The 24302-nt window shown below is 55.1% G+C and overlaps 1 protein-coding gene across 1 annotated transcript; it reads left to right on the top strand.

Annotated features, from left to right (window-relative positions):
• The first annotated feature begins 1162 nt into the window (after positions 1 to 1162).
• Positions 1163 to 19906, top strand: MCM5 (minichromosome maintenance complex component 5). Its single transcript, XM_043882084.1, has 17 exons — positions 1163 to 1288; positions 1535 to 1709; positions 3102 to 3228; positions 3309 to 3437; positions 5943 to 6115; positions 6965 to 7120; positions 8711 to 8877; positions 9265 to 9436; positions 10406 to 10517; positions 11954 to 12097; positions 12420 to 12485; positions 12790 to 12966; positions 13595 to 13707; positions 15394 to 15522; positions 16483 to 16625; positions 18580 to 18707; positions 19646 to 19906. Exons 2-17 carry the CDS (start codon positions 1543 to 1545, stop codon positions 19745 to 19747), a joined length of 2205 nt encoding a protein of 734 aa, XP_043738019.1. The 5' UTR covers positions 1163 to 1288; positions 1535 to 1542; the 3' UTR covers positions 19748 to 19906.
• The last annotated feature ends 4396 nt before the right edge of the window (positions 19907 to 24302 follow it).

Below are 24302 nucleotides of genomic sequence, written 5' to 3'. Positions count from 1 at the left end.
TAGCAACTAGGTCCAGAAGCCACTGTTTATGTGATGATGTATGCCAAGAGTAGGCATTCAAAATATTTACTTGGCTCTTTTCACCCAGGCCCAGTTTCCAATTTTCTGTGACAAGGATACCGGTATTCATTGTTTGCAGTGACAAAGAAAGGAAGGAAGAGAGGGAGGGGAGATGGAATCACTTTAAATTCTACCAGCAGGAAAATGGCTTAATATTCTGTATTCTATTCACATGGTGGAGGATTAAAGAGCTGTTAACTAGAATGAATTAAAGCTATGTCTCCATGCAGAGGGACCTCCCTGAAGGTTCAGATTCATTTGGTATAATTTTGACACCTTTAAACACTCATATTTTAAACACTGCCCGTAAATATGTCAATGTAGACTATGGAATAAAAAGATGGTTCCTGTAGTTCCTGCTTCCAGTGAGAATGGAAAAGAAGGGAGGGGAGATTATGCAGTCCTTGTTGCCACTTGAGAATCCGTCCAGTTTTGCTGGATCTTCCCGTTTTTCTAAGCTAGGCTGAGAATCTGGTCGTGAATTTTCGCAAATTTTAAGCATTGCCAAATAATGAAAACTCTTCTACAACTTAAGAAACAAAATAAAAAACAAACAAAAAAAAACACCATTTGGGCCTAAGAAAACATTCCTGGAGTCCCAAGTCTGACTTTGGTCCTAGAGGCATTAAGGAGACCACAGGTGGATTATTTTGATTAATCCTCAACTTGTTTAGGTGTGAGAGCGGGAAGGGCAGGAGGGCAGCGCCCCCTCCAGACGCTAGGGGACAGCGGGCTCACACCAGGCAAGTGACCACACCTTGAGAAGCAAGTACTTCTCAGGGACCTATAGCTTCTCCCGCCCGTGGTCGCAAAGGGGTCATTTCCTCCTGAAAAAGGTTTAAGACGAGTACACAGCAGGGCCCTCACACACCCACTCTGGCCCTCGGCCCTCGGCCCTCCCCTCCGCCATCTTTGCGCCCCGCCCCGCCCCGCCCCGCCGCTTCCTCCAGCTCAGTTTCGCGCCAAATTGTCCGGGAAGCAAAATGGAGCCCGGAAGGAGGGTATCCCGGCGTCCTGCGCCCTGCAGCCAATCCCCTTCAGCAGTTTCTTTGGAGGCGGGACCCGCAGGCGCAGAGCGGTCCAATCGCTGGCCTCGGGGTCTCGGCGAACCAATGAGGGCGCAGCGGCCGCGGCGTCCAAACGCTGCATCTGGTTTTTCCCGCGAAACGCGGCAGTGGACGGTGGGGGCTCTTGTGCCTGCGGTTCCGTGGAGCGCGGGAAGGCCGAGGTGAGGCTGGAGGGGCTGGGGAGTGAGCCCCTCGGAACCAGCCCCCCGGGGGACGGCCGGCGTCTGCATTTGGGGCGCAGTAGGGCTGGGCAGGGGTGTCTCATGGGAGAGCTGGGATCGAGGTCTGGGAGGCGGAACCGGGCTCACGTCTGCCTCGCACTCGGAGCCGAGGACCTGCTTGTCGGAGGGAACGCCGCACGCCCCCATCTGCCCTCCAGTCTGCTTCATCTTCTCGTTCCGCGTCAGGTGCAGTCATGTCGGGCTTCGACGACCCCGGCGTTTTCTACAGTGACAGCTTCGGGGGCGACAACGCGGCCGATGAGGGGCAGGCCCGCAAATCGCAGCTGCAGAGGCGCTTCAAGGAGTTCCTCCGGCAGTACCGGGTGGGGACCGACCGCACCGGCTTCACTTTCAAGTACAGGTGCGTGCTGGAGCGGGACAAGAGGGGAGCTGCGGCCCCAGCCATGATGAGTTCCACTCGCTGGGGCCCCGCACCCTCATGGCGTTTGGTTTTGTACATTTTATATCTGAAGTTAACTTTTGAGTGAGTCACCTGGGCCCTTTGCATCTTTCCCCAGGATTTGCTTCTATTCATCTGTTTCTTATAGTCCTTCTATGTAATGGCTGCAATGCTATGTAAAGCGAGATTATTTATCTTCAGATCTCTGGAGATGGTAGTTATGTTTTACCTTACTTGCTCACTCATTCATTCGTTCCACTCAGTCAGCTTCTATTGATTGAGCACCTGCTGCATGCATGCCAGCCGCTCTTCTAGGTGATGAGCTGCAGCACTGAATGAGCTGGGTAAAGCTCCTGCTCCCAGTCATTATACAATGGTGACATCCCGCCAAATCCTTGTAGGCCCTTAAATGCAGAGAGCGTGAATTTGCAGGTCCAAACTTGGGCTTGATCCATTATTAGCTCAGTGACTTCCAAGTGACAGTCTCTCCGAGCCTCAGTTTCTTCATCAGTAAAATGGGCATAGCCACTCCTGCTTCCATTTATTCATGCACCAGCTGACACTGACCATGTGTGTGCCAGGCCCTAGGGTACAAAGATGAAAAGATTCATCTTTGCCCTCAAGGAGCTTTTGAATCAGTGGGACTGAGGCGTAGGCATGCCCAAGTAAATTACAAAGTGATGATTGCCTCAAAGGAGGAGTGTACAAGAGGAGTTAGGGGAGGCTTAAGGTGATCTAGAGCTGAGAGAAGAGTGTCTGGTGTGGAAGGCATTTTTGATAGCAGGAGGTGCATACATGGGCAGTGTGGGATGGCCTGTTACAACAAGGGGCTCTCAGAGCCAGATTGGCTGTTGTATATGGCTCTGGACGTAAGGTAGAAAGGGATGAGGCTGAGGAGGTCAGTTGCTCCCAAAAGCGTTTTTGGGATAATAGTCTCACAGGGTGCTCTGTAAAGAGTCCGGTGGTTGATAAGACAGGCACTGTCTCTGCTGCCTTCCATCGCCAGGTTCCAGCTGTGTGCCTTGTTAGTATCTGAGAGAGGGTTAAAGGGTCCAGGGAGTCCAGTGAAAGGACTGGTTTGCAGTGAGAGTCTGCCAGACTCGTCTATGGACTTTGAACTGTTCTTTGATGATGACTTGGACAGCTTCCATGGAGCTTGCTTTGGAAGATGCCTCTGTCCCGGGGGGTCAGGGTGGGGGGCGGTTTTCTGGGTTAAATAGCAGATCCACCTGGAGCTCGATGTGTTTGGGACATTAGTGGGGGGGGGCAGTGGTGTGGGCAGACTCAGGGTGTGGGTGCTTCTCAGCCAGTATTGCCTCCTCTTCTCTGTGCCCTTCCCCGCCCCTACTCCAGGGATGAACTCAAGCGGCATTATAACCTGGGGGAGTACTGGATCGAGGTGGAGATGGAGGACCTGGCCAGCTTCGACGAGGAGCTGGCTGACTACTTGTACAAGCAGCCAGCCGAGCACTTGCAGCTGGTGAGTGGGACCCCTGCCCCGGGACCCCCAGGGCTGGCCCTGCTCTGGTCACTCACAGGCTGTCCCCTCCCCATCTCCAGCTGGAGGAAGCTGCCAAGGAGGTGGCTGACGAGGTGACCCGGCCGCGGCCTGCTGGTGACGAGGTACTCCAGGACATCCAGGTCATGCTCAAGTCGGACGCCAGTCCGTCCAGCATCCGTAGCCTGAAGGTGGGTCCCCTCGGAGGGTGGCGGTGGTGGCTGTGTGCGTGGAGGGGTTTTAGAGAGAGACCTGAGTGCCAGCTCTGTGACCCTGAACAACTCACTCACCCTTTCTGAGCCTGTTTCTGCCTCTGAACAATTAGCTCCCTGGACAAACGCTTGCTGAGCTCCTTCTGTGTGCAGGACGTGAGTTGGGTCCTGGAGGAGCAGTAGTGAACTCAAGGACAAGCTTCTTCTCCTGGGAGACAGGATAAATGGTTAACATCACCCACGATAACTGTAGGTGACTGTGAGAGCAATGGGAGAAATTGGGAGGTGATGAGAACGCATAGGGCCCCTCTGGAAAAGATAGAGAAGGCTGCTTTCCAGAGGGGACAGCCTGTCTCCATCTGAGTGGAGGCCTGTGGGTGAGAATGAGCAGCGTGCAAACAGTGGGAGGGAACACAGGGTGGGTAGAGTAGGGCAGGGCATGGCTAGTGTAAAGCTTGCAAGGTGAGGGGTCAGGAGTGTACCAGGCCGAGGGAAGGACGGTCAGTGTGACTGGAGAGTGATAGGGCCACAGGAAAGCTGGACAGGGCCAGTCTGCCATCCAGCAAATATTTTTTGAGTGGCTGCCTCACGCCGGATGCTGGGTTTGACTCTCGCTGTAGACAGACAGTACCTGGTTCAATGCAGCCAGTAGTGAGAGAAACAGACAAGGAGCAGTGAGCTGGTTTCAGGTCCCAGGACATGAGCCACGAAGAAGAAAAAACGGGATCAACGTGACGGGCTGAGGGGCTGCATGGTGGTTGGAGAAGGTCTCTCTGAGGAAGTGGTGTTGGGGCAAGTCTGAGGGATGCATGGCCCTGTGACAGCTCGAGGGAGGAGTGTTCCAGGCTCAAGGAGAAGCAGGTGCAAAGGCCCTGGGGTGGGGACAGCAGCCGTTTCAAGGGACAGACGAGGGGCAGAGGCAGCTGCAGTGGCTGGACCCCAGTAAGGGCAGGGCAGGGGAGGGGAGGGAGTGAGTGGAGAGCCAGGTGGCCAGGGCCTCGGATTGAGAGGTAAGTAGGCAGGTGGCTGATTCTGTCTTTAAAAGCTTCCTCTGGCTGCCAAGTGAAAGGAGAATTTATAAAGCAGGCAGGAGTGGGACCCAGGAGAGTTTCCCGAGGAGGAGATGAGGATCGAACGTTGGTTCTTCTCTCAGAAGGTTGTTGTGAGAAGCAAGTGAAAGGATGCATGTGCCTGTGCCTGGTGAACTCTGGGCCCAGGTTGTGCCGCCAAAAGGCCACGCGCTGGTCTTTGCCGGAGCCCTCATGTCCTGCTGCTCAGTTCAGGGCCCCACCAGACCCTCCTTGGTTGGCACAGCGGCACGTCTCTTACAGAAGCAGGGCGGGCCGTGGGCTCTGGAGGCTGTGGTGTGTGCTAGCTTTGTCTCTGTGCCCAGCACCAGGCTGGGGAGGCGCAGGGGAGGCGCAGGTGGGACCGTTCTTGAAACTAAACCGAGCATCGTGTGTTTTCCTGTCCGTGGAGGCGAACTTGGGCTTGTTTCCTGGGGCAGCTATTCCCTCAGAAAAGCAAACCTCAGCCCCACTTGGACAGATTTCCTCTTCTCAGCCCCATTGGAAAACCCAGTGACTGGCCTGCCTGGGTGGACGTTCTGTGACAGAGGCGGAGCCCTCTCTACAAGGATCGCGCGTCAGGGTGGCCTAGGGGCTGAGGCAGCCCCAGTCCTTTCCAACCCCGGGATCCTGAGGACTCAGATCCGCACTCTGTAGAGTGTTTTCCAGAAAGCAAGCTCTGAGGGGGGTATCGGCAGTTCTGGGGTCCCCTGGGCCGTGACAGCCATGTGTGTCCCTGGCCTCAGTCACCAGAAAGGGCCAGCCTCCATCCTGCTCCCCTCCACCTCCTGGGGCTCTAGGGGTCATCAGCTCGAACCCATAGCCTTCCTGCCTGTCCCAGAAAACCTGTTGGAAATGGAAGAAAAGATGATGATAAAAGGAACTTCTCTTGTTTTATTTTGCTTTTTATTATGAAAATATCACACACACAAAAGTAGTGAGAGGGGCATCCCTGATGGCCCAGTGACTAAGACTGCTTTCAGTGCAGGGGGCTGGGCTTCAATCCCGGTCAGGAAACTAGATCCCACATGCTGCAACTAAATACACACACACACACACACACACACACACACACACACACACACACACTCACACACACACTCACACACACACACACTCACACACACACTCACACTCTGCATGCCACAACTAAGATCAGGCACAACCAAATAAATACATATTTTTTTAAGAAGTAGCAAGAATAGTGTAATGACTCCATCTGGTTTTAACGGCTGTTAACATTTTGCCTTACTTGCTTTCTCTTTTCTTCTGCTGACGGATTTTAAAGTAAATCATAGACATGGCACTTTATGCCTAAATACTTCAGCAGACATTAGAATAGAGGAGATTCTTGATGCGTGATCTTGGGCATCCCTGGCTCCCCTCACCCAGCCCCCTCCTTGCGGCTCTGTTACAGTCGGACACGATGTCACACCTGGTGAAGATCCCGGGCATTGTGATCGCAGCCTCGGGGGTCCGCGCCAAGGCCACCCGCATCTCCATCCAGTGTCGTAGCTGCCGCAGCACGCTCACCAACATCGCTATGCGCCCTGGCCTGGAGGGCTACGCCCTGCCCCGGAAGTGCAACACGTGAGTGGGCCTCGCGGGCCCTGTGGTACCTGGGGGGTGATGAGTTGACATCTGAGCGGAGGTGTGAAGGATGAGGATGAAGCCCTGCAGCTGGGAGGGGCTGGGGCCGCAGCGTGCCCTGTGGGTATAGGGCCAAGTGGACATTCTGGGTCTTGGGGTTGAGAACAGGGTGGTATCCCCCTGCCCCTCTGTGGTGGTGAGTTCTGTCCCTCCAGGGAGCCCAGGCAGCCCGTGCAGGGGCCCGGGGTGGGGAGTCCACTGGCGTCTTCAAACCCTGGCTCACTGGGGCAGGTCTGGAGCGGAGGCCCAGGAACATGCTAGGCTCCTTGGTGTACAGTGGCATATGGCTGTGTGGCCTGTGGCCTCGTGGCCCACAGACAGAAAATATGTGTCTCTGGCTCCTTTCAGAAGATGATTGCTGACCCTGAGCTTCAGGGCCCTCACCCATTTGGCCACTGGTTCCCCTCTGCTTCCTAACCTCAGGCCTCAGCCACACTTCTCTTTTCTACACTTAATTCCTTTTTGGTCTGGGTTTTGGAGTACCCTGAGTGCAGAGGACATGCAGATGTGTGTTTCCACTGAACCCCAGACTCCAGTCTGGCTGCCTGCCAGACATCTCCATGTGGCTGTCTAACGCAGGTTAATGGGAGAGCCAGGTTCCAAGCAGGCCTCCCCAACCCTAACCCCGTGTATTTACCCCGCTGAGCCGCCCTCCTCTAGCGCCTTCCCCGAGCTTGTCCTGGAGACCCCCAACTTGCTGCTGACCAGGCTCGTCGCTGACTTGTGTGACGGGTTTCCTGGGCTTGGGGCCCTGGGGGTAGCTCTGGTGACTCTTCTCTCTCCTTACAGGGATCAGGCTGGGCGCCCCAAGTGTCCACTGGACCCGTACTTCATCATGCCGGACAAGTGCAAGTGCGTGGACTTCCAGACCCTGAAGCTGCAGGAGCTGCCAGACGCTGTGCCGCATGGGGAGATGCCCCGGCATATGCAGCTCTACTGTGACCGGTGAGTGGGCCCCTGGCTGTGCCCCCCCCACACCGGCTCGGCTGTGAGCAGGCTGGCTGGCCATGCCTCCCGCCGCTGAGTCGGGCTGTATGTGGACCCCGAGTGCAGTGGGGAGCGGGGAAGAGGGCTGGTTATGGAAACTTTCTCTATCCCTGGTGCTTCCTCCCCTCATCTCCCAGTGTTCTGCAGGGGCGGGTCAGTCTCACGTGTGACCAGCTCCCTGAGTGGGGGATCTGGCTGCTGCCGCCTGCATTCTTCCTGCAGTCTCCCTGGCCGTCTTTAGAACCGGGAGGCCCGAGGTGGCACAGCTGGACGGCCAGCAGGGTGGGGAGGACCCTCTTCCCAGGCTGAGTCCCACCCCGGGCTTTCTGTTAAGACTTTTCTCGGATGTTGCTGGATAATTGGAAAGTGGGGAGAGGGTGCTGGGCCGGCCCGGTCCCCTTCCAGGGCCTGGGAGGATGGCGTGGAGATATGGACTGGGCTTCTTCACCTGGGCTCACGCACCCTGATACCTCAAGCAGATAGTCTGTGCAGTATGCTTTTCGGACGAGGGGATCCACAGGTCGTTAGCTACCTCAGCGACAGTGGAAGGTGTAGCGGTCAGACTGCTGAGCAGGTGACGTGAGCTCACTGAGCCTCAGTCTTCTCACCAGGAAAATGGGGACAGTGATGGGCCATACTCTCTCATCACTGCTGGGAGATTTAAAGTAGAAAATGCATGTGAAGTGTTTACCACGGTTCCTTCATACAAACTTAAGTATTTGGTGTTAAATTATTTGTGCAGTCTGGGGTTAGATTTAAAGCTGAAGAAGTTGGATCTGGGAAGAGAGAAGTCCCAGAATGTTAACAGTGACAGTGAGGGTCCTTTAGGGGATGGGACTCTCTTTTGCCTAATGCCCTTCTGGGTCTGGTACCTCACTTGATCACACAGTAACCCAGCAAGTCAGATAATTTTATCAAACCCCTCCAGGCTCAGAGAGGCAGTGACTTTCTTGAGGTGACATAGCTCATAAGTGGCAGAGTACGAATACATGCCCCAGAGTCCTGTCCACGCTGCACTGGAGCATGGTTCTGGCCGGAGGGGCTTGGAGACTTCCTTGATGCAGCATTTTTTTTTTTTTTTTAAAGAGGAGATTAAAGTCCAGGTGCAAAATGACTTGCCTGAGCTTCATGGAGCTGTGAAGAGGCAAAAATGGGGCGTGGCCTTTGCAGGGAGACTGGGAGGGCATCAGGAGGAAGGCTTCCCCTGAGATGGCTGAGGGGAGCCTTGCAGTGCTTCTGACAGCAGGCCAGGTGGAGATGGGGACCCTGAGGGGCTGGGGGTGGGCCTTCTGACCCCACCCAGTCAGGCCGCTGCCTTGACCAAGGATTGTCCTCCTCCCAGCAGCTGGGCCGTCCACGTGTGGGCTGGGTTGTGGTGAGAGGGAGAGAGCCCTGGGGCGGGGCGGTGGCTAGAGCCAGATCAGCTCATGAAGCCTCCTGTAGAGATGCTGAGGTGAACGGCGAGCATGACGGGGTGGTGGGAATGAGGGGCTCCTGCCCCCAGCAGACTCTTACCTTCTTCCTTCTTCCTCCCCACCCTCCTGTCAGGTACCTGTGTGACAAGGTCGTCCCTGGGAACAGGGTCACCATCATGGGCATCTACTCCATCAAGAAGTTTGGCCTGACCTCCAACAGGGGCCGTGACAGAGTGGGCGTGGGCATCCGGAGCGCCTACATCCGGGTCCTGGGCATCCAGGTGGACACAGATGGCTCCGGTGAGTGGGCTTTGGGCCGACCCCCCTCGTCCGTCCCCGGGCCTCCTCCTAGTCCCCCTGTCTGCACCCCTACCCTCTGTTCTGCAAGGCAGCCGGGGAGAGCAGTGCTTTCATACCAAAGATACCTGTCACTGCCCTCAGCAAGATGGAAGACATCCTGGTGGTCCTGAGGCCCCTCTGATCTGGCCCAACGCTTCACACCCCACTCCAGGTCTTCCCCTTGCTCATTGGAGCCTGGAGCACACAGGCCCAGCTCTCGGGCGAGAAGTGGGGTCTGTCTGCTCAGACTGATGCTCCTGCTGCCCAGCTCTGAGGGCCTTGCCCTCTGGCAGGCCCTGGGCTGGGAGGGTGGGCCTTCACACACCTGCACCCCCTCTGCCCGCCCAGGCCGCACCTTTGCTGGCGCCGTGACCCCGCAGGAGGAGGAGGAGTTCCGGCGGCTGGCTGCCCTCCCCAACGTCTACGAGCTCATCTCCAAGAGCATCGCCCCCTCCATCTTTGGGGGCACCGACATGAAGAAGGCCATCGCCTGCCTGCTCTTCGGGGGCTCCCGAAAGAGGTGGGGGTCCAAGCCTTCCCAGGTCCAGGGAGGGGATGGGTGACTTGCCCACACAGCAGGGCAGCTGCCAGATGGGCAGGACGGAAATACTCTTTCCGTTTGCCCGGGACCCTCGGTCCCGCCTCCTACTCTCAGGCACCTTTCCCACCTCCTAGGGTTGCTGTCAGCTGGTGGGGCCAATCCACGCCCTCCCTCCAGAGCAGTCCCCCCGACCCTGGCTAGGTGGGGCGCTTGGGGGACCTGGTAGATGCAGTGGAGAGAGCTCTGGGTGTGGAGTCTGGAGACTGGGGATTAAATCTCTGATAACTACTTACTTAGTGTGCAATTTTAGGCAAGAGACACCACCCCTTTGTACCCAGATGTCCATATGAATACGACAGATGGAAGCTTAACACTCAGGGGGCATCATGTGTCCTTTCGAGATTCTGAAACAGTAGAGACATAGAGAGTGATGATGTTACTGGCAGCTACCAGTTACTGAGTTCTTACCATGTACCAGACAGTCTTCAGAGTGTTTTCATGTGTTTGCAGCCCAGTCCCCAGGTTAGCCCTATGAGAAAGCTACAGTTGAGCCCATTTCATAGATGAGGAAAGTGAGGCATAGAGCATTAAAGAGACTGCTAACAGGCGCATGTCCTGGCCTGGAGCCTGCCCTCGCAGTGTCTGCTCCACGGTACCGCCAGCAGCCTGCTGGCATCTGTCTCTCCAGCTGGGGCACGTGTTTATCAGATGCTGTCTGTGTGTGCCCAGGCCCAGCTCTTGGTGCCATTTCCTTTGACCCTCCCCTCCCTGGGTGGCAGACAGAGGAGGCTAGGGGATACAGCTGGCCATGAACGTGGCTCTCAGGCCAGAGCCCCGCTCATGGGCTGATGACGTAGTGGGGCGGGAGTGGTAGCCAGACCGCTGTGACCAACCTGCCCTTGCTGGATTCTCCTATTGCTCACCTGGCCTTCCTGCCTGTCCCCTCAGGCTGCCAGACGGCCTCACTCGCCGAGGAGACATCAACCTGTTGATGCTGGGGGACCCGGGGACGGCCAAGTCCCAGCTGCTGAAGTTTGTGGAGAAGTGCTCCCCCATCGGGGTGAGTGTCCTGGATGACTGCCTGCCCTGGCTTCCCCACAGGGAGGAAGCTGCAGGAGGGTCCACGGGGGAGAGAGGAAGAAGGGGACGACAGTGCCTGTAGGCCTGGGGCAGCGGGCGGAGCGATGGACCAAATAGGGTTTGGGTCTCAGCCTGGCTCGTAATTGGCTGTGGGCCTTGAGCAGGTCACCCAGTCTCTCGGCCTCAGTTTATGCATCTGCTGAGTCTGCACATCAATAGCAGTCATGGCCGAAATCAAGGCCCAGGTGCTGTGTGTGGTGCTTTTGTGTCTCGATTCATTCACTGCTCACCTCAGCTCCCGGTGGTAGGTCCTATCACCCCTTTTTATGGATGAGGAAATGAGTACAGAACCGCTCAGCGTCTTGCCCAAGGTCCCATGGCTATTATGTGCTAACACAGGGATTTGAACCCGAGTGTCCGGTCAGCTGGGTCCCCTGTGTGGTGTTCAGCACATCTGGGGGATCAGAGTGGGTAAGGATGGCCGCGTGGTCTTATGGGGGAAGCGTGGCCTCTGGGTAGACGCGAGGTGGGCCAGGGGTCCTTTGCCAGTGCTGCCCGGTGGAGACACGTGGACTCCAGCTGTGAGCCTTGGGGAGTGTACGTTTCCTAGTAGCCTCTTAGAAAAGCAAAAGAAGGTGGTGATGGGCTTCCCAGGTGGCTCAGTGGTCAAGAATCACCCTGCTAACACAGGAGACACAGGTTCTATTCCTGGGTCGGGAAGATCCCCTGGAGAAGGAAATGGCAACCCACTCCAGTATTCTTGACTGGGACATCCCATGCACAGACGAGCCTGGTGGGCTACAGTCTCTGGGCTTGCAAAAGAGTCGGACATGACTGAGCATGCATGTACACAATTTTAATAATTCTGTTTAATCCAACGTGTGTAGAATGTTATTATTTCACCATGTGGTTTAACACAGAACAAGAAGAAGATAACTTGTGTTCTTTTTAGCACTAACTTTGAAATCCCCATGTATTTCAAACACTTAAGCACACTTTGCTTTGGACTTGCCACAGTTCAAAGGCCCCTTGGCAGCATGTGGTTCTCAGGTCCCTGCAAAGATGATGGGACTCAGGGTGGGGAAGCCTTTCCGGAGAGTCCAGTGTCCACTCTACTGGGAGGGTGTCACTTCTCTCAGCCTCTGTTTACTCCTTGTGAGCCCAGCTCCGGGAGGCTGTTCATGAGACAGTCGGGCTCAGGTGATTGATGGATGTGAATAGGCCTGGGGAGACCCTCCAGGCCAGCTGCAGCTGGTGGCCCCCCATCAGAGGAGGAATGCTGAGATTGTCTGTGCTCTGTACCCCGCTGTGATGTGAGACCCTGGGCAACGCTCCAGCTCTGGGGGCCCCTGGACTTACTGGGGTCAGAGCCTGGGGGCTGTGTTGGGCCCTGACCCTCCCGTTGCCTTCCCCCAGGTGTACACTTCTGGGAAGGGCAGCAGCGCGGCCGGCCTGACAGCCTCTGTGATGAGGGACCCCTCATCCCGGAACTTCATCATGGAGGGCGGTGCCATGGTCCTGGCCGATGGAGGGGTCGTCTGTATTGATGAGTTTGACAAGGTAAGCCCAGCTGGGCGAGGGGGTGGCTCAGTGTTAGTGGCTTCTGGCGGCTGTGGGCTGGGGGTGTGAATGGCAGAACCCCCCTTTGATGAGGTAGAGACCTCCCATCACTATAGGGACGTAATAAACCTTTCTGAGCTTAGAGAGTGGGGAGACGAGAGCCAAGCCCACACGTTATCCCCATGACTGGAGGTGACCTGTTCCTGCCATTGGCTGGCACGGAGTGGGGACTTAGGAGCAGTAGCTCCTGTAGGGTTTCCTGCTGCCGCTGCGCCCCAGCCCCCTCACCTGGATCTGGTGGACATTCCTCTCTTCCACACAGATGCGAGAGGATGACCGTGTGGCAATCCACGAGGCCATGGAGCAGCAGACCATCTCTATCGCCAAGGTGAGCGCCCTCCCTGGGGGCCCGCTCACCCATGTGCAGCCTGGCCCGGCCATGCCGGGAGTGCTGGGAGGGGCTGGGCCCTGGCCCCGTGCTCAGGCTGTCCTGAGCGGCCCAGCCTCTGCTGACTGCAGCAGTGGTCCTGGAATTGTGTGTGTGTGTGTAATTGTGTGTGTGTGTATCCTGAGAAGGCTGTGACCCCGAGTTCTCATCTCTGTGTGTGTAATTGTGTGTGTGCGTATCCTGAGAAGGCTGTGACCCCAAGTTCTCATCTCTGTCCTCTGCCGCCCCCACACTCCCCTCTCAGGCTGGCATCACCACCACCCTCAACTCCCGCTGCTCCGTCCTGGCTGCTGCCAACTCGGTGTTCGGCCGCTGGGATGAGACAAAGGGGGAGGACAACATCGACTTCATGCCCACCATCCTGTCCCGCTTCGACATGATCTTCATCGTCAAGGACGAGCACAACGAGGAGAGGGACGTGGTGCGTAGGCGCCGGGCTCCTCCCAGGCCTGCAGGTCTCAGCGGGGGGAGGGTGGGCAGACAGGGGCTTCAAGGGTCCAGAGTCCCAGCTACCAGATCAGCCTGTCAGCGGGCCCCCAAGGAGGTGGGTTGCAGACTCCAGAAACACTACATGGGGGTCCCTGGTCCTGCCTCTCCTGTGCACCACGTGAGGTTTGATTTGGGGTCTCTCATTCCCTGGCCGTCAGTCCTTTGTATGTGGAACGAGGGGGTTGACCTTTGATTGCAAGCATTAGAACCCTAGTTCCGTCCAGTCTTTCTGGAGGAACACAGGGCTTGTGTAGCAGACAAGCCTGGAGGTGCAGGGCCCAGCTGGGTCTGGTCTCAGGGTTGTCTGCCTGTCTTGCTCGGCTCGGCCTCCCTGGGTGGAGGTTTGTTCTCAGGCAGCCTCGCCCCACCTCAGGGCGGCAGGGAGGGCCTTGTAGCTCCAGATGTTGTCTTACCAGCTGACAGCCCCAAGGAAAGAAGGACCACCTCCTCTCCACTGATTCTAGCCCTGGGAGCTCTCTCTCCCCGCCTGCTCCAGCTCTGTGTTGGGACCTGGCTCGGGAAGGCCTGTGGGCTGACCCCGGGTCCCCTCTGCCTCCCAGATGCTGGCTAAACATGTCATCACGCTGCATGTGAGCGCACTGACGCAGGCCCAGGCCGTGGAGGGCGAGATTGACCTGGCCAAGCTGAAGAAGTTCATCGCCTACTGCCGCACGTGAGTCCCGGTCACAGGCCCCCGGGGGTGGGGTTGCCAGTCTTCCTGGTCGGGGAGAGCCCTTTCAGGAGGCCTGAGATGAGCCCTTAGGGTTTAGCTCTGCTGCTTCCTCCCCTACACACTCCCCCACCCCGTGGCTCCTGGCCTCAGCTTCCCTGTTTCTAAAGTGAGGGTGGAGGGTTTAGATGGCCTTGAAGACCCCCTTGACTCTGATGTGTGGGGAGGCATTGTGGACATGGTCTCTGGTAACACCTGCCCGCACTGTGTGGCCCTGGACAAGTCAGCTGACCTCTGAGCCTCGCTTTCCCGGGGTGGTTGTGCCCTCAGGTTTTTGTAAGAATCACACAAGATGACGCGTGAGCGCTTGGCACGGCCCTGCGCCAAATAAACACTTAGCGCATAGCAGCTGCAGCCTTAAATGTTGTTGTTCTCACAGACTGCCAGCGATGGTAGTCATACACATAGTGAGGATTCTGTGCCAGGTGTCGCTCTGAGCAGTTTTTTAATTTTTAAAACTTGAGTGGTGCTGCACAGATTGCAGGATCTCAGTTCCTTGACCAGGGATTGAACCTGGGCCCTAATAGCGAAAGCACCGAATCCTAACCACTAGGACCACCAGGGAACTCTGATTATTGTACATATAAGCGAACTTTATCCCTCTCCCCAAACCTGTGAGGTTGGTGTATTTTCATCCCATTTTACAGATGGGGAAGCTGAGGCAAAGGTTAAGTAACTTGTCCAAGGCCGCAGGCAGGAGCTATGGAGCCAGGATTTGAACCCAGGTGCCTGGCTCCACAGGCTGTGCTTTTCACTTCTGTATCAAGGTTCTGGACACGCACCTCCTCTGTCCCTTACTGGGGCTAAAACCCGGGGTGGAGGGATCTTCGAGTGCCTTTCTGATGGGAGGTGAAATACTGCATTTGGGTGGGTGCCTCCTCACCGCTTTTGTCCCAGTGACCCAGTACCCAGTGGAACCGGGGTCGGGGTCTTCGTCATGGTTCTGAGCTCTTCACAGCCCCACCCTTGGAGGCTTGGGCCATTGTGTGTGTGTCTGAGAGCCCTGAATTTTTGTTCTCCCTTGATGCCAGGTCCCAGGGGGGCCTTGGGGAGTTTCCGCCCTCCCTCTGGGCTCGCTCACTCAGTCATGTCTAACTCTTTGTGACCCCATGGACAGTAGCTCTCCAGGTTCATGGGATTCTCCAGGCAAGAATACTAGAGTGGGTTGCCATGCCCTTCTCCAGGGGATCTTCCCAACCCAGGGATCGAGCCCAGGTCTCCTGCATTGCAAGCAGATTGTTTACCATCTGAGCTACCAGGGAAGCCCTGGAGTAGATGATCTGAGGTTCCCCTAAACCAGTGACTGTCAGTTGGCTTGGGGTGGGGCTGTGGGGTGAAGGGCTAGAGTGCAGGTGGATCTGACCAAATGCCCCCCGCTGCCAACCTTCCTGCCCCTCACCCCCTAGTCTGGCATGCTTCCAGCCCCTGGACAGCAGTCATCAGGATCCTCTTGTGGGTGTCATTGTGCATCTCATCCCTGAATGTGTTGGGGGGAAGCACCGCTGTGAGCCTGCCATTTGGTAGGCCCAGAAACTGTGTCTGCAAGCCAGCAGAGGCCGGCCAGGGCGGGTACCCCAAGATTCCTTCCCACTCTCATGGCGGCTGCTCTCCCCAACCCCTGTTCTGCAGGAAGTGTGGCCCCCGGCTATCAGCAGAGGCCGCAGAGAAGCTGAAGAACCGGTATATCATCATGCGGAGCGGGGCCCGTCAGCACGAGAGGGACAGTGACCGGCGCTCCAGCATCCCCATCACCGTCCGGTGAGCAGGCCGGGTGGGCTGATGCACGGTCTCGCTTACAGGGCGAGGGGTGTCCTGCAAGTTTGGGGCTGGGACCCACTGGTGCCGGCCATGGTCAGGCTGCTGGGCAGGGACCACTCCTTTAGGAATGAAAACAGTGGCCTCTCTAATTATCTGTCTCTTTTGCTTTGTTTACTGTTGGGAAACTCTGGAACCCTCTCTTCTGAATTCTGTCTAGCTTCCCCCATTTTAGGGAAGCCTGAGGGTGAGGGAAGGTCCAGGCATGGGAGTCAGGAGACCTGGTCCTTGCCTCCTGCCCACCATGTGATGGCTGAGAGATTGCTTTCCTTTTCTGGGCCTCAGTTATCTTAGCTGTTAACTCTCTTCACTGTGGTGAGTTTATACAGTTGAGTGACTAAGAGCTTAAACAGACCTACCTCATTTGAATCCTGCTTCCATACTGATTAGATAGAAGTGGGTTTTGCTCTATATAATGGAAGGTCCAAATAAAGTCACTTAATTGGGAGTTTATTTCCATCTTATATGAAAATGTTTGAGGGCAGGGAGTCTAGGATCACGTGATGGTTCTTTAGTCATCAGCAGCAACTTGGGCTCCTTCAGGCTCAGCCTTTTCCTCATTGTCCAGTGTGACTGCTGGAACTACAGCCATCACCCTTGCATTCCAGGTGGCAGGAAAGGGAGGAAAAGAAGGGCCTATTTTTTTCAGGACACTTCCTAAAGTTCCCATAAAATGTTTGGACTTATAACATACTGGCCACATCTTAGTCACACAGGCACACCTAGATGCGATGGAGATTGGGAAATTCTTGTAGCTGGGTGCCATGTGCTGGAATAGAAGTTGGGGTTCTCTTACTAAGAAGATGGATCACGGGGACAGCCAGCAGCCTTCCCTGTGAAGGGGCTGGACAGGAGAGGGACGATGGACTGAGTGCACCCTGGCGTCCTGTTGCTCCCACGCAGGCAGCTGGAGGCCATCGTGCGCATCGCCGAGGCCCTCAGCAAGATGAAGCTGCAGCCCTTCGCCACGGAGGCAGACGTGGAGGAGGCGCTGAGGCTTTTCCAGGTGTCCACGCTGGACGCCGCCTTGTCCGGCACCCTGTCAGGTGAGCAGATGTGGGGAGATAGGCCGGGTGGTCCATGGGCTCTGGCTGGGGCTCCTGCTGGCTGCCTGCTGTCCTTGTTGCTTCTCTGCCCTTGCTGAGGTCTCTGTGCTTCCTCCTGCGAAGAAGCCACTCCGCTGTCCCCACGCCCACCAGCCATTTTCTTCCAAGATAGGAAGAGCAGCCTCTCTAGACCCTGGAGCACAATCCTCTTAGGCCCAGTCCTTTGTTAAGGCTCACGGTTTTATCATTGGTTAAGAACAGCACTCGGCAGCCCTGTTTGTTGAGTTGTAACCATTTGAGCGCTTCTGACGCTCTTCCCCCGTTTTACTTACAGCTGCGCCCAGAAGCCAGGTTGGGTGCTTAGTCCTTCCCCTGTTAAGAGATGAGAAAACTGACATCCAGACAGGCCTTTTCACGGTGCCCAAGGTTGGTCGCCGTTCTCCCAGCTAGATTGTGGGTCTCTTGACCCCGAGGCCAGTTTGGGTCAGGCTGCTGTCAGTCCTGCCGCCTGCTTCAGGCTAAGCTTCTGAGTGGACTTCCCACAGCATTGACTGTATGCCAGGCACCCCTGGGACGAATCTGTTCCCTCGCCAGCAGACAGGGCTTAGTATCTGCTGGGCTGTTTGAGGTCCTGGGAGGGAAGGAGCGAGCAGATCTCTTGAGTCCCCACCTTCCTCCTGGGGAGACACAGCAGAGGCAGACATGCCAAGCTCAGGGAGCCAAGAGTGCGGAGGGGAGAATTCCAGCAGGGCGGCTGTGTCGGGGAGGGGTGGACTGTGTCCCCGTTGGGTGGTCCAGGATGGGCTTTCAGGAGCTGGCAGGAAGCAGGGATGGGCATGAGTGGACACCTGGCTCCCTGGGGTGTGGGGATGGGCTCACAGGTAGAGGGAGGGCTGAGTGGCGAGACCCCAGGGACAGCAGGGTTGGTGTGCTCAAGGGCCAGTGTGGCTGGAGCCGGGGAGGTGTGCTCAAGGGCCAGTGTGGCTGGAGCCGGGGAGGTGTGCTCAAGGGCCAGTGTGGCTGGAGCCGGGGAGGTGTGCTCAAGGGCCAGTGTGGCTGGAGCCGGGGAGGTGGGTGGGGGCTGATTGCCGCTGCCCTCCCCTTGGTGATGACGACTCAGTCTCTGCCCTGGAGGGGCTTTCTGTTCCCTGAGATATTTGCTTATGGGGGGCTCCCTTGGATGTTTGAGGGCATAGGGTGGGTATGGTTTGGGGCAGGGTAATTAGAGTTGGGCTTTGCAGGCTATATAAGAGTTTCCCTTGTGAACTCATTTCAACTTGAAGCCTCGAAGTCTCTCTCAGTGGCTTCCCCCCTCGCCCCGCCTCCAGCTCTCTCTAGCTGAAGCACCAAGGCCTCTGCAGGCCTGGGTCAGCAGAGGAGACCCCTTCCAGCAGTTGTCGGAAATCAGGAGCTGCTTGCCAGGGCTGCCTGGGGTGCCTCACAGATGTGGTCTCCGGGACAGCCTGCATGCTCCTGGGTCACTGCTGGGTCCCCTCTAGCTTTCCATCCTGACACAGCCGCCTCCAGGAAGTCTTCCTGACTTGTCTAACTGCCTGGGGTCTAGGTGCTGTCCTCAGGGCCCTCCAGTGGCTGCTCTACTCACCAGAATCAGAAAAACCTGTGCTGTGGCCTCCAGCTCGTGGGACCTGGCCCCACTCTGGTCCCCCCTCTGGCTGTGTCCCTGGCCCCACAACTAGGTTTTGAATGAAGTGGGCACATTTCCCACCTCTGAATCTTTGCACCTGCTGTTCCCTCTGCATGCAGGATCCCTCTGCTCATGCCTGCCCTGTCCTTGACTCCAGGCCTCAGTCCATCCTCTCGCTCAGGCCCTGGCTGTCCCCAGGCTCCCTCTCTGTCTTCCTCTCATGTTCTCTCCGGGGCCTGGCTGGCTCTTCCCCACTGTGGGCAGACTGAGGCCCCATCCACCGACCCGCCTCCCTCCTCGCGCCCACAGGGGTGGAAGGCTTCACCAGCCAGGAGGACCAGGAGCTGCTGAGCCGCATTGAGAAGCAGCTGAAGCGCCGCTTCGCCATCGGCTCCCAGGTGTCTGAGCACAGCATCATCCAGGACTTCACCAAGCAGGTGGGCCTCCCGGGGCCGGGCCCCACCCGCCCTGCACTGTCCTGCACTCAGCAGGCAGGCCTGGGATGGGGCAGGGGCGGCTGTTCCTGGGCCCAGGCCTGTCCTCAGTGCTCTCCCCTCGTGACTTTCTCTGTCACATTAAGGGGAGAGGACTGGGGGCTGAGGTTCTGCTGGGACCTCCCAGGCTCCCCCAGCCCTTTGTCTCTCCCTTCCCTTCCTTGCCTGCCCTTTGTGGGGTTGGGGGAGGCAGAACCAGAGGGTGAGCCTTCCAGCCTGCTGGGGACAGAGCTCTTGATCCCATAGATGGTGGAAGGGCCTTCTAGAAGCTATGGGGAACTTGTCACCATCTCTGAAGTCACACGGACAGTCCAGTTTCTGGGCTCAGCTCCCCTTCGTGTCTGTCATTTCCTCTTCATCCTTAGGGCAGTTTATGTGGCAGGTGGTACCCTGCCCATTTGAGGGGTGAGCAGATCAACGCTTAGAGCAGTTCGGGGATGTCAGGAGTGGTAAAGAATCCATCTACCAGTGCAGGGAGATGCAGGAGACCTCGGTTCAGTCCCTGGGATGGGAAGAGCCCCTGGAGGAGGAAATGGCAACCCACTCCAGTATTCTTGCCGGGAAATCCTGTGGACAGAGGAGCCTGGTGGGCTCCAGTCCATGGAATAAATGACTTAGCCTCTCTGTGCCTTAGCTTCCTCCCCTGTAAAATGTAAAATGATCACGTATCAGCTGCTCAGGGATGCTGAGGGGTGGAATGAGTTGGTGAAGATTTAGAACAAAGCTTGGTATGTAGTAGGCGCTTAGGACGGGTGAGCCCATTTAGGATGCAAAGTGGTAGGTCGTGAAGGCTGGAAAGTTCCCATGAGCAGGGGGTGCCTGGGCTCCTGAATGGTGGGGTGTCTGGGGGCACGCCTCTCACCCCACCCTGTGTCCCGCAGAAATACCCTGAGCACGCCATCCACAAGGTCTTGCAGCTCATGCTGCGGCGGGGCGAGATCCAACACCGCATGCAGCGCAAGGTCCTCTACCGCCTCAAGTGAGCCTGCGGTCACCGCCGCCGCCTCCGGCCACCCTCGCACTCTGGACGGAGCGACCCCACCCCCCCGCCTTGCTGCCTCTGGCGTCTGCCCTGGCTGCAGATCCAGGAAATGTGCTTTTGGAGATTTATACAAATAATAAAGCCATGGTGTGTGTGTGGATATCTAGGCTTCTGCACTGGGTTGCCCATCAGCCCCATTCTGCCCTCATGGCAGGGCAGGTGTGGGGGCAAGGACAGGCTCTGGAGCCTGGGAGACCTGGATTTCTGACCTGCCTGTGCTCCTTGGGCTCTGGGCAGGGCGTGTGCTATGTGCGCTGGTGAGAATTGGCAAGACCCAGAGTATAAAGGTACTTAGGGGAGCCCGAAGCTGCCCCCCAGCAGCTAATGTGTGGTCAGGAGCTGCGGTTCTGCATTAGACTGACCGGATTCACGGAACGGTTCCGCACCTCAGTTTCTTCATCTGTACATGGCGCTGAGTTCCCAGGGATGTGTTTAGGAGAGGAGACCTACTGGTAGTGAACGTCCAGAAGGAACCAGGCAGTGTGCTGAGATTGATGCAGGCATTTGGATCCAGGTACCTGGATTCCCACCAGGCCTTAGAACAAAGCAGGTAAGAGAGGGGTGCTGGGATTCCCTAGGCTGGCTGGCTCCCGGTGGGCCACCTCAGACTGTGTGACCCTGCGTGGGATGCCTGACTTCTGTGGTCCTGAGACTTTTGTTTTAAGCAACTGAAATTGTGTTTCATCTTTTGGATTTTGGCTGTGCTGGGTCTTTGTTGCAGCATGCATGCTTAGTTGCCCTGTGGCACGTGGGACCTTAGTTCCCAAACTGGGGCATCGAACCCATCTTCCCTGTATTGCAAGGGGGACTCTTAACCACCAGACTGCCAGGGATGTGTGTGTGTGTGTGTTTGACATTTCATTTTCTTGGTCTAGTTAGCATCCACCACACATAATTACATGCTTTGTTTTCTTGTCATCAGAAATTTAAAGATCTATCCTCTTGGCAGCTTTCACATACCCAGTATATATCATTAACTATAGTCAGTATGCTGTACGTTTGATTTCCATGACTTAATGTACTGTGTTCCTGGAGGTTTGTGCCTTTTAACCCTCTTCGCCCATGTGTTGTCCTTGCCGGCACTTAGCACCTCAACCTGCGGGCCTTCTCACTTCTGTTCTCTGTCTCAGCCTGTTTTTTTTTTTTGTTTCCACATATAAATACAGTCATGCAATATTACTTTCTGCATCTTGCTTAGTTTGCCTAATATAATGCCCTCAAGGTCCATCCGTGGCACACATGGCCAGGTTTCCTTATTTTTTTAATGGCTGGATAATATTCCATTGTATATATGTATGACATTTTTATCGTTCTATCGATGAACACTTACGTTGTTTTCATACCTGGTGTACTATAGATGATGCTGAAGTGAAAATGGGGGTGCAGATACCTTTTTTAATTAATGTGTCGTATTTTCTTCAGATAAATACCCAAAAGTATATCTGTTGGATTATATAGTAATTCTATTTTTTGCTTTCTGAGGAACCTCCATACTCTTTTTTTATCCCTTAGTACCTGTCCCAGTTTACCTTCATATCAACAGTGTTCAAGTGTTCCCTTTTCTCCCCGTCTTCACCAGCACTGTTGTTTGTTGTGTTTTTGCTAGTAGCCCTTCTGACAGGTGTGAGGTGATATCACTGTAGTTTTGACTTGATTTCCCTGATGATCAGTGATACTGAACAGCTTTTCTGGACCTGTTGGCCATCTGTATGTCTTTTGGGAAGGTGGTTATTCAGACCCACCCATCTGTTAATTGGGTTGTTTGGGGTTTTTTACTTTTTGCTGTTGTATGAGTTCTATATGTACTTTGGGTATTAGCTCTATCAGATATGACTTGCATGTCTCTCCTCTTCCGTAGGCTGCCTCTTCATTCTTGTTGGTAGTGTTCTCTGCTCTACAGAAGTGTTTTAGTGATGATGTCCCACTTGTTTTTTTTTCCTTTTTTTTTTTTTTCTTCTATTGCCTTTGCTTTGGGTGTCAAATTAAAAAAATTATCACTGAAACCAATGTCAAGGAACTTATTGCCTATGTTTTCGTCTAGGAATTTTATGGTTTCAGTCTTAACATTTAGGCTATTAATCCATTGCATTAATTTTTGTGTAAGGTGTAAGACAGTGGCCGTTTCATTCTCTTGCATGAGGCTGCCCAGTCTTTACCGCACCATCTATTGAAAGAGACTGTCCTTTCCCTATTTTCTATTCTTGACTCCTTTGTTGTAAATCAATTGACCATAGATAAGTGGGTTTATTTCTGGGCTAGCTGTTCTGTTTCACTGATTTATGTGCACCTGAGTTTCATCAGTAAATGGAGGTTGTAGGAATCTTCACCATGAGTTATGAGGTTTGAGTAGTAGAAAGTGCAAGTAATAGCAATATTTGAGAAAATCAGCAATGCCAGTTTTTTGCTCATTATTTTGCCTAATTTTGAAATAACAATTTGAGTATATTTTGTTTTTAAAAAGGTAGAATTCACAAAATTAAAAACAAATCAGTTCATTCACTTGGTCGTGTCCAACTCTTTGTGACCCCATGGACTGCAGCACACCAGGCTTCCCCCTCCTTCACTGTCCTGGAGTTTACTCAAACTCATGTCCATTGAGTCGGTGATGCCATCCAACCATCTCATTCTCTGTCTCCCCCTTCTCTTCATGCCCTCAATCTTTTCCAGCATCAGGGTCTTTTCCAATGAGTTGGCTCTTCGCATCAGGTGGCCAAAGTACTGGAGTTTCAGCTTCAGCTTCAGTTCTTCCAGTGAATATTCAGGGTTGAAATCCTTTAGGATTGACTGGTTTGATCTTCTTGCTGGCCATGGGACTCTCAGGAGTCTTCTCCAGCACCAGAGTTCAAAAGTATCAGTTCTTTGACACTCAGCCTTCTTTCTGGTCCAACTCATATCTATACATGACTACTGGAAAAACCATAGCTTTTGACTGTGTTAGATATTTGATATTGAAAATACATTTGGAAATAGAAAAAAAAAACTCAAAGCATGAATGTACCAATATACATTAAACATCTTATTCTAGTAAATTATTAAAGTGTTTAAAAATAACCACCATGTAAAAAGGAAGACAGTCATGAGAAATTTAAAGATGATTTGCTTTTCCTAAAAACGTGAACAGGAAGACTTGATGCCTCATTGTGCTCATTGTTGAATCACGAGTGTATTTTTGTGCAACAATCTCCTGCTGCTTAAAGCTGTTTGCAACGGACGGCGCTGTTCCAGGAAATGGAGAGATGAGAGGGGCTAAGTCAGCTTTGCTCTGACTCACCCGTGTTCAAAGCCCATTCCTGCTTGGATAATTGGAGGAGCACCTTTCTCACGGCGCTCTGCTGTCTTGTCTGGATGCTGACCTTGAGAGCATCCGAGCACTTCCGTTTCCTCTCAGCCTTTCATCTTGTTCAGACAGAGACTCTCGAGTGTTCGCTTCAGCCATCGCAGGACCCAGCCTTCCATTCCTTTGTTGGAGGAGCGTTGAGCATTAGTCCTGCAGCAGGGTTGGTCTGCATGTCTAGGAGGTGGCGAGGGAGCTTTCTCCTGGGAATGTGCTCCCCGAGGTCTCAGCCAGTGAGGGTTAGTGCCCAAACCCATGGAGACTGTAGAAAGGGATTTTTCCAAGTCCTTTACCCACACCTGAAGCTGGGGTGCGCTTACTCCCCTAGCAGTCGTGGCTGCTGTTACAGATGGGGAAACAGGCTCGGGGCAGGGTCACAGTGAGTGAGGGCGGGGTCAGTATCTAAACCTAGCTGGGCTCTGATCCCGCCTGCCACGCCGACTTCACCTCAGCCTGGCAGAGGTGTCTGTCCAGGGAAAAGTCCACTGCCAGCCATGGTCACCATATCCCAGGGGCAGACAGCACTGCTGTGGCAGGCCTGGCACAGAGGGACCAAATGGGGGTACCACTGGCTAGGCTCTGGCTGGTGGGGCAGGAGTCGGGCTCATGCTGAGGATGTGGGCAGGAGCGGCTGGGAGCACCCAGGCTGGGAGACACGCAGGGCTGGCCCCAGGGTCTTGGTGAAAATCCGAGAAGGGTCCTAACACACCTTCCATTCCATCCCCAGCTGCTCCCTCTCCTGAGACCTCACTGCTCTCAGATCTCCCTCCCCTTGTCCAGAGAGCCCTCCTGCAGACCTCTTCCTCCACTGGGCAAGTCCCTTAATCACTCGCCTGTAAAATGGAGGTGACAATAGTCCTCCCCTGCTGTGGGGACTCACTGAGATGCCAGATGGCCCGTCAGGCCTGTGCCTGGCACAGAGGAGGGGATCCCAGGAAAGGCTGGGTGTCTGTGGTTTTCTCTGCCTTCTGGCTCTGCATTCTGTTTCCACCTCTTCCTACCCAGGATGGCCCAGCTGCTCTCCTAGTGCCCCTGTACCCCCATCCATCCCTGGCTTCTGTGGGTCTGTGAACTTGTTTCCACCAAGAGAACTACCCTGTACTCCCATCTCCAGTCCAAAATCCTGGAGAAAGAGCATGAGTGAGGAGAGAGCAGAGGAGGG

This window comes from Cervus elaphus, chromosome 22, assembly GCF_910594005.1.
Source record: "Cervus elaphus chromosome 22, mCerEla1.1, whole genome shotgun sequence".
Lineage (NCBI taxonomy): Eukaryota > Metazoa > Chordata > Mammalia > Artiodactyla > Cervidae > Cervus > Cervus elaphus.
This window is presented reverse-complemented; position numbering and strand designations above follow the sequence as displayed.